The sequence below is a fragment of the Chiloscyllium punctatum genome, chromosome 3 (assembly GCF_047496795.1).
Source record: "Chiloscyllium punctatum isolate Juve2018m chromosome 3, sChiPun1.3, whole genome shotgun sequence".
NCBI classification, from domain to species: Eukaryota; Metazoa; Chordata; class Chondrichthyes; order Orectolobiformes; family Hemiscylliidae; genus Chiloscyllium; species Chiloscyllium punctatum.
In genome coordinates, this window is record NC_092741.1 from 4,731,661 (window position 1) to 4,741,660 (window position 10,000).

General features: G+C 53.3%; 1 protein-coding gene across 1 annotated transcript in view; it reads left to right on the forward strand.

Moving 5' to 3' along the window:
* Window positions 1-4,037: 4,037 nt before the first annotated feature.
* Window positions 4,038-10,000, forward strand: part of LOC140455304 (kelch domain-containing protein 3-like) — a 24,276-nt gene continuing 18,313 nt past the window's right edge. The window contains exon 1 of the mRNA XM_072550074.1: window positions 4,038-4,580. Within this exon, the coding sequence (XP_072406175.1) occupies window positions 4,576-4,580 (5 nt within the window). The 5' untranslated portion in view covers window positions 4,038-4,575. The remainder of the gene's footprint in view (window positions 4,581-10,000) is intronic.

Here is a 10,000-nt window from a genome sequence, read left to right on the forward strand (position 1 = left end):
CAGGAGGGGGTGATCTAACAGGCTTTGTACCCCACACACACACACACACACACACACACACACACACACACACACACACAGGGATGTGAAGGTGGGCCATCCATCAGATCTCCTGGCTGGCACCACAGTGGCACTGCCCCCTTCCCTCACACATCTGACAGGGTTTGCATGTGGAACATTAAAGCAGTTCCCATCTCCTGCAGCTCTCACGGTGGCACAGTGGTTAGCACTGCTGCCTCACAGCGCCAGGTTCGATTCCAGCCTCAGGCGACTCTCTGTGTGCAGTTTGCACATTCTCCCCGTGTCTGCGTAGGTTTCAACCGGGTGCTCCGGTTTCCTCCCACAGTCCATAGATGTGCAGGTCAGGTGAATTGGCCATGCTCAATTGTCCGTAGTGTTCAGGGTTAGGTATAGACACAGTCACCCTCTCCCTAATGTAACGAGGAGATAGTGGGGACTGCAGATGCTGGAGATCAGAGTTGAGAGAGTGGTGCTGGAAAAACACAGCAGGTCAGGCAGTGTCTGAGGAGCAGGAGAATCGACGGTTCAGGCCAGAACACTTCTTCATCCTGAAGAAGGGCTTATGCCCAAAATGTCGATTCTGCTGCTCCTTGGATGCTGCCTGACCTGCTGTGCTTTTCCAGCACCACCCTCTCGACGTGGGAAATGGATAGGGTAGGGGGCTGGATCTGGGTGGGATGCTCTCTGGGTGGTTCAGTATGGACTCGTTGGCCGAATAGTCCATTTCCATGCTGTAGGAGTTTGATGAACTCCAAGAATGTACACACATCTGTGAGCTTTCCCTTAAAAAGCTTGTGCGGGACGGGGACATGAGGAACTGAGCGGGGAAGGGGTCTAACCAGTGGGAGGGGGGCGGTATCGTGGGGCGGGGGGGGGGGGGGGGGGGGGGGATTGACACTTCCCAGAGGGCCAGGGTGCAGGCTGCTGTCTTGTCCAGCTTCCAGGCATCAGCTCAGGGCTCGAGGGGATCCTGTAGGACAGGGTCAGACAGTGTGGAAACAGACCCTTCAGCCCGACTCGTCCATGCTGACCCAGTTTCCTAAGCTGAGCTCGTCCCGTTGGTAGACAGCAGGGCTATCCAGGGGCGTGTGACTGACTAGCTTCATGTTCACCGTCCTCTGGGCAGCACTTGGCTTCTCACTCCGAACAGTAACTGAATCCTCCCGCTCCCCTTTCTCATCTCCACTCAGCCCTCATGTCCCACAGCTGCTTCTGTCTTTATCTGTCCCTGGAATTGAAATTCAGCTCATAAATCGCAATCGAAGCAAGGTTCCGTTACACTGACTGTCTTCAATTGTCATCAAAACCCTGTCTGGTTCAGTAATGTCCATCAGGGGAGGGCAATCTGCCCCTCCCTACCTGGTCTGACCAACATGTGACTGTAGATCCACAGCTGTATGAAATCGCCAGGCAAACCACTCCGTTCCAAGGCTGTTAGGGGTGAGGAATGTTTGTGGTCTCGGTAACGATGCCCAGGAATGAGGACAAATATCAGGGAGCTCTCCATAACCAGCCTGGCCATCCCGTTACTGAGCACCGGGTGTGAACACTTAAACCAACCCCTTCCTATCGAGAGGGGAGAAAACTACACTCAGCACAGCTTGTATGGACACAGGAAAATCCAACCTGTTTCCCGTTCGGTGTCCAGGGGCTAGACTGGGAAATGGGATGACAACAGTTAGGTGGTCAGTTTTGACTGAGTTAAAAATCACACAACACCAGGTTATAGTCCAACAGGTTTAATTGGAAGCACACTAGCTTTCGGAGCGATGCTCCTTCATCAGGTGATAGTGGAGGACTCAATCCTAACACAGAATTTATAGCAAAAATTTACAGTGTGATGTAACTGAAATTATACATTGAAAAATTGATTGTTAAGGCTTTCATCTGTTAGAATACAGTGATAGTTTCACTTCTTTCATGTGTAAATCACAAAACCTTTTTTTTAAAAAAGTTGAATTCTTGGGTTAACTGTTAACAATGGTGATAGCTAGACAATATGTTGAAGGTGTTGGCTCCCTGTGTTCTCTGTCTATGACCTGATGTTTAGATTGATTCTAATCTAAAAGTGAGATAATGGAGTTTTACATAAATTCATGCAGTTTTTGAGCTCAGAGTTCTACATGAATGCATGCAATTTTTGAGCAAAGTACAATGTAACCCTGAAAGGACAAATTCACCCCACAAAATATATGTGTGCATGTAGGTCTTTGTGTGTGTATGTCTGTCTGGGTTGGGGGTTGTGAGTGTGAGAAAGTGTATGTGTGTGTGTGTAGTGAGTGCAGTGTCTTAAGTCTGTGAGGGGGTGCATGTGAGAGTGTGGGAGTGTGTGGTCTTGGAGTGCGTGTGTGTGTGTGTGTGTGTGTGTGTGTGTGTGTATAGTGCAATGGTGGTCACCTGTAATGTGACATGAACCCAAGGTCTCAGTTGAGGCCCTCCCTAGGGTACCGAATTTAGTTATCAGCCTCTGCTCGGCCACTTTTCTCTGCTGCCTGTCCCGAAGTCCACCTTGGAGGACGGGTCACCCGAAGGTCCGAGCTGAATGTCCTGGACCAATGAAGTGTTCCCCAACTGGGAGGGAACCCTCCTGTCTGTTGATTGTCGTGCGGTGCCCATTCATCCGTTGTCATAGCCTTTGCTCGGTTTCCCCAATGTACCATGCCTCAGGGCATCCTTGCCTGCATCGTATAAGATAGACAACGTTGGCTGAGTCATATGAGTACCTGCCATGTACAAGGTGGGAGGTGTCCCCACGTGTAAGTTTTGACTGACTCCGAGTTGAAGAGCCATTTTGGTGTGTGTGAGCCTGTGGGATGGTAACTGCCCACAAAGCTGTGTATGGGACATGGGACTGACGCTATTAAGAGCATTTGCAAAACTTCACTCCCACTCCACTTTTAAACTTAATCTTTGGCACTGTCCACCCTGTCCCTGTCACTGTCACCCTGGGCCAGCTAAGTAAGTGGGACCATTTGAAGTGAGGAGGGTGTTTTCACCCTGTCTGACCACACACACACACGACCTGGTGAAGCCTCCCTGGGATTCCCTGAGCCCCCACTCCGGGATTTGTTTCTGTGATCCTGACCTCGATAATGAAGAAGGGGTTGGTCGGATGGTTGTGAAAGGGTGAGATATTCCCAACAGCAGGACACCCCTGTGTGAGGTTAGCCAGCACGAACCAGGAGATGGAGATGGAGACGGAGACCGGAACATTCCTACACTGTGTTTCCAGACTCCATTCACCCAACATGACCAATGCTGTGTCAGGCTTTCTCCTCAGAGACCAGTTTAACACTGGGCTCCTCAGTCCCAGGCCAGAAACTGCATGTCCATTCCCTTAGTCCTCCCCTCGGGGGTGGGGGCGCGGGGGGAGAGAGCACATGGAGATGTCAGGTTAGTTACTAGATGAGGGTAGTGCCACTCCTGTAGACCGACAGCCTGGGAAAACGTCTCGGCCATGTCACTGGAGGGTAAACATCCTGTCAGTGATTGCCAGTCGCCGCTGTATCGGTGATGGTGCAAGGGCCTCTCACCAGGGGATGGAGGAAGGGGGGGGGGGGGGTGCTGCGGCCAGCGTTGACTCACTGCTTGGAGCGGCTGTGACCTGTTGGATCACACTTCATCTGCTCAACATCAGCCTTAGTTTCCATTTCCTGCCTTCTCACTCTCCCTCAGGCTGACCTTGAAGTTTCAGACACAAGGAATGGAGATTTAGCCAGTATCAGGTCTCTCTGTTCCCTTTCCCCCCCCCCCCCCAAACCCCTGCCTTTGTTGTGAAACAGTGCCACTGACCCTGGTGTTTAATGGGGTGGATACAGGTCCTGTACCTCAGGGACCTATTGACTTGAACTGCCCTGTCTGGCTGTGAGGCACAGTGAAATCTAAAACTAGGCATCTGTGTTAGTCTTAAAATAATGGCACATCTGAAAACAGGAAGGCCCAGCCTGTGATTGTCTGCAGCAGTTAAGTTCCTAACTTTCCTAATACTTCCTTATAGTAAGGCCATCAAAATTATTGATTTGATTTACTGTTGTCATGTATACTGAAATATAGAGGAAAGTTTTGCTTTGTGAGCAGTGCGGGGCACATTGTAGTGAACAAAGACATACTGATCAGAGGGTGCCTACCTTACCCAGAGTGAGCTGGGTGGGTGACACTGCACAGGACACACACACACAACGTACGGTCAGTTGTAAGCTTTGAGATTTGAGAGGTCCGTTCAGCAGTCTAATTACAGCAGGACATAAAGGTGTTCGATTGTCTGCCTCAGAGAGATTTTAATGGAGCCCTAATTTGGGTTGTTCGATATTGGGACTGATGTTGATACAGGAAACGAGGAGGCCCTGTTTGTGCTGACTGTGACCACACTGGGTAGGTGGAGGTCTTTGACCAGAAGCTTGAGCAGCTCCAATCGATGACGCCAAGGTGGTTTCCCAGCGCAGTCTACAGCACACAGCCTCACAAGGGATGCTCAACGCATGGACTGAATCTTTGATCAGTTGGATGAAGGGAATGGATGCTGGCGAAGGAAGCATTTGACAAGTTACCCCACAAATGAGGTAGTTAACAGGAATAGGTTTGGTTTCAATTTCAGTTTTTAAAAGCAGTTAGTTGAAGGACAGAAAAAAGGAGCACCAATGAGGTGCTGTCAATATGACATCGTGAAGGGAATAGGTACGATAGAAATAGAGAGGATGTTCTCTCGGGTGGGTGGAACTAGGACAAGGGGGGGACTGAGCTAAGGAGGTACCTCTTCACCCAGAGAGTTGGGAATCTGTTGAACCTCCTGCCCAGGAAGCAGCCAAAACTACCTCATTGAATGATTTTAAGGTAAAAGTAGATGTTTGAACAGTAACGGGATTAAGGGATACGGTGAGAGGGTGGGTAAGTGGAGCTGAGGCCACAGAAAGATCAACCATGATCGTATTGAATGGTGGAGTGGGTTCAAAGGGCCAGACGGAGAGTCCTTCCATTCCCAGGGTCAGCCAAGTGAGCCTTCCCAGACTGCCTCCAATACAAGTCTATTCTTACACAAATCAGTGTGAGAAAGAAGTCACATGTTTCACACCGGCATTTAAATCAGTAAAGAGACCGAGGGTAATGAGGAGAAGACAGGAAAATGGATCCCAGGGAAGGACAGAGGAGTCTGGATGGGCTGAATGGCCTATGACATCAGTTGGAACTCTAGAAGAGGAGAAGTGCTCTCTCACAGAGTTGGGGGTGAAACAAAAACCCAAAACAGCAGATGTTAGACATCCAAAACAAAAGCAGAATTTGCTGGAGGAACTCAGCAGGTCTGGCAGCCCCAATTAACAGGTCAGGAGAGAGCGCCCCCTGTTCTGTATCAAGGGGGAGAGGATAACCAGAGAATGAGGAGAGTCTGCTACAGACCAAGAGGGTAATCTGTGCGTGGAGCCACAGGACCATCGGTAAGGGTTTAACCAAATACTTCACATCTGGTCTTACTCGACAAGAATAGGAGGAGGATGTACGTTCAGAATCAGAGAAGGGGACAGAGGGTCTGGAGCAGTCTGATACTGGGAGTGAGGAGGTTTTGGCGCGTTCAAAGTGGCTAGATCCCCAGGTCCGGATCAGTTGTATCCCAGGCTGGGCTGGGAGACCGAGGGAGGTAATTACCCAAATGTTCAATTCCTCTCTGGGCAGAGAGAAGCTGTCAGAGGACTGGAGGAGAGCTAATGTGGTTCCCCTTTACAAGGAGAGTGGGAGAGGGAAACCAGGGGATTACAGGTCAGTGGGTCTCACATCAGTGGGAGGGAAATGACTGGAGAGAATTCTGAAGGAGAGCATTAATCTCCACTTGGAGAGGCAAGGGTTGCTCAGGGACAGTCAGCACGGCTTTGTCAGAGGGAGGGCATGCTGAACAAATCTATGGAATATTTAAGGAGGTGACCCAGGTGTGTAGATGAGGATAGAGCAGATGATGCAGTTTATCTGGATTTCAGCGTGGTCTTTAACAAGGTCCCACAGGGGCAATGGATAAAAAAGGGAAAAACTGATGGGATCCAGAAATGGCTGAGTGCCAGGAGACAGAGGGTGGTGGTGGAAAGCTGTGGGATTGGGGCCCAGTGTGTGGTGGGGACCCACGGGGATCTGTACTGGGTCCTTACTGTGTGTGTGATTGGGGCCCAGTGTGTGGTGGGGACCCACAGGGATCTGTGCTGGGTCCCTTACTGTGTGTGTGACTGGGGCCCAGTGTGTGGTGGGGTCCCACAGGGATCTGTGCTGGGTCCCTTACTGTGTGTGTGATTGGGGCCCAGTGTGCGGTGGGGACCCACAGGGATCTGTGCTGGGTCCCTTACTGTGTGTGTGACTGGGGCCCAGTGTGTGGTGGGGTCCCACAGGGATCTGTGCTGGGTCCCTTACTGTGTGTGTGATTGGGGCCCAGTGTGCGGTGGGGACCCACAGGATCTGTGCTGGGTCCCTTACTGTGTGTGTGACTGGGGGCCCATTGTGTGGTGGGGTCCCACAGGGATCTGTGCTGGGGTCCCTTACTGTGTGTGTGATTGGAGCCCAGTGTGTGGTGGGGACCCACAGGGATCTGTGCTGGGTCCCTTACTGTGTGTGTGATTGGGGCCCAGTGTGTGGGTGGGGTCCCACAGGGATCTGTGCTGGGTCCCTTACTGTGTGTGTGTCTGGGGCCCAGTGTGTGGTGGGGTCCCACAGGGATCTGTGCTGGGTCCCTTACTGTGGGTGTGATTGGGGCCCAGTGTGTGGTGGGGACCCACAGGGATCTGTGCTGGGTCCCTTACTGTGTGTGTGATTGGGGCCCACTGTGTGGTGGGGGACCCACAGGGATCTGTGCTGGGTCCCTTACTGTGTGTGTGATTGGGGCCCAGAGTGTGGTGGGGTCCCACGGGGATCTGTGCTGGGTCCCTTACTGTGTATGTGATTGGGTCCCAGCGTGTGGTGGGGTCCTACAGGGATCTGTGCTGGGTCCCTTACTGTGTGTGTGACTGGGGCCCACTGTGTGGTGGGGGACCCACAGGGATCTGTGCTGGGTCACTTACTGTGTGTGTGATTGGGGCACAGTGTGCGGTGGGGTCCCACAGGGATCTGTACTGGGTCCCTTACTGTGTGTGTGATTGGGGCCCAGTGTGTGGTGGGGTCCCCACAGGGATCTGTGCTGGGTCCCTTACTGTGTGTGTGATTGGGGCCCAGTGTGTGGTGCGGTCCCACAGGGATCTGTGCTGGGTCCCTTACTGTGTGTGTGATTGGGGCCCAGTGTGTGGTGGGGACCCACAGGGATCTGTGCTGGGTCCCTTACTGTGTGTGTGATTGGGGCCCAGTGTGCGGTGGGGGTCCCACAGGGATCTGTGCTGGGTCCCTTACTGTGTGTGTGATTGGGGCCCAGTGTGTGGTGGGGTCCCACAGGGATCTGTGCTGGTCCCTTACTGTGTGTGTGATTGGGGCCCAGGTGTGGTGGGGTCCCACAGGGATCTGTGCTGGGTCCCCTTACTGTGTGTGTGATTGGGGCCCAGTGTGTGGTGGGGTCCACAGGGATCTGTGCTGGGTCCCTTACTGTGTGTGTGATTGGGGCCCAGTGTGTGGTGGGGTCCCACAGGGATCTGTGCTGGGTCCCTTACTGTGTGTGTGATTGGGGCCCAGTGTGTGGTGGGGTCCCACAGGATCTGTGCTGGGTCCCTTACTGTGTGTGTGATTGGGGCCCAGTGTGTGGTGGGGACCCACAGGGATCTGTGGCTGGGTCCCTTACTGTGTGTGTGATTGGGGCCCAGAGTGTGGTGGGGACCCACAGGGATCTGTGCTGGGTCCCTTACTGTGTGTGTGATTGGGGCCCAGTGTGTGGTGGGGTCCCACAGGGATCTGTGCTGGGTCCCTTACTGTGTGTGTGATTGGGGCCCAGTGTGTGGTGGGGACCCACAGGGATCTGTGCTGGGTCCCTTACTGTGTGTGTGATTGGGGCCCAGAGTGTGGTGGGGACCCACAGGGATCTGTGCTGGGTCCCTTACTGTGTGTGTGATTGGGGCCCAGTGTGTGGTGGGGTCCCACAGGGATCTGTGCTGGGTCCCTTACTGTGTGTGTGATTGGGGCCCAGTGTGTGGTGGGGACCCACAGGGATCTGTGCTGGGTCCCTTACTGTGTGTGTGATTGGGGCCCAGAGTGTGGTGGGGACCCACAGGGATCTGTGCTGGGTCCCTTACTGTGTGTGTGGCTGGGGCCCAGTGTGTGGTGGGGACCCACAGGGATCTGTGCTGGGTCCCTTACTGTGTGTGTGACTGGAGCCCAGTGTGTGGTGGGGTCCCACAGGGATCTGTGCTGGGTCTCTTACTGTGTGTGTGACTGGGGCCCAGTGTGTGGTGGGGTCCCACGGGGATCTGTGCTGGGTCCCTTACTGTGTGTGTGGCTGGGGCCCAGTGTGCGGTGGGGACCCACGGGGATCTGTGCTGGGTCCCTTACTGTGTGTGTGATTGGAGCCCAGTGTGTGGTGGGGTCCCACGGGGATCTGTGCTGGGTCCCTTACTGTGTGTGTGATTGGGGCCAGTGTGCGGTGGGGACCCACAGGGATCTGTGCTGGGTCCCTTACTGTGTGTGTGATTGGGGCCCAGAGTGTGGTGGGGACCCACAGGGATCTGTGCTGGGTCCCCTTACTGTGTGTGTGGCTGGGGCCCCAGTGTGTGGTGGGGACCCACAGGGATCTGTGCTGGTCCCTTACTGTGTGTGTGACTGGAGCCCAGTGTGTGGTGGGGTCCCACAGGGATCTGTGCTGGGTCTCTTACTGTGTGTGTGACTGGGGCCCAGTGTGTGGTGGGGGTCCCACGGGGATCTGTGCTGGGTCCCTTACTGTGTGTGTGGCTGGGGCCCAGTGTGCGGTGGGGACCCACAGGGATCTGTGCTGGTCCCTTACTGTGTGTGTGATTGGAGCCCAGTGTGTGGTGGGGTCCACGGGGATCTGTGCTGGGTCCCTTACTGTGTGTGTGATTGGGGCCCAGTGTGCGGTGGGGACCCACAGGGATCTGTGCTGGGCCACTTACTGTGTGTGTGATTGGGGCCCAGTGTATGGTGGGGACCCCCAGGATCTGTGGCTGGGTCACTTACTGTGTGTGTGATTGGGGCCCAGTGTGCGGTGGGGACCCACAGGGATCTGTGCTGGGTCCCTTACTGTGTGTGTGATTGGGGCCCAGTGTGAGGTGGGGTCCCACGGGGATCTGTGCTGGGTCCCTTCCCTTTCGCGATATTGTTCATAAACAATACAGATGAGAATTTGGGGGAGATAATATTTAAGTTCGATGACAATTGTACTCAGTGCGTGGCAGGACAGGAGAAGCTGAGAGAAACAGAGGGCTCTTGTGGTGTTTGTCCACAGGCCCCTGAAGGTGGGGAACAGGTTAATAGGGAGTTCAGAAGGAATGTGGGACATTTATGATCAATGCCACAACACAAGAGCAGGGAGTTGGGGCATCATAAAGGCGTTGGAGCATCATGTTGAGGTTGTGCAAGACATTGGTGAGGCGCATCTGAAGTATTGTGGGCAGTTCTGGTCTCTCTGCTGTAGGAAGGATATTATTAAACAGGAGAGGGTTCAAAAAACATTTACCTGGATGTTGCTGGACAGGAGGGTTCAAGTTATCAAGAGAGACTGGGTCTTTTTAACTGGAGCATAGGAGGTTAAGGGGTGACCTTATCAAGTTTATAAAATCACGAGGGGCATCGATAAAAGGGGAACAACAAAGATCTTTCCCCTGGGGTTGGGGAGTTCAAAAACTAGGGGAGCATATTTTTGAAGGTGAGAGGGGAAAGATTTAAAAAGGGTCCTGAGGGGCAACTCTTTGACATCGAGAGTAATGGGTGTAAGGAATGGTCGATGCAGATACCGTACAACATTTAAGAGACATTTCATCGGGTAATGACACAATGATGAACCTCTGTTAATTAAACATCCAGAAAAACTCACCTCGCCTCATAGCCTTAAAATATGAGTGACAGAGAACTCCCAAATTCC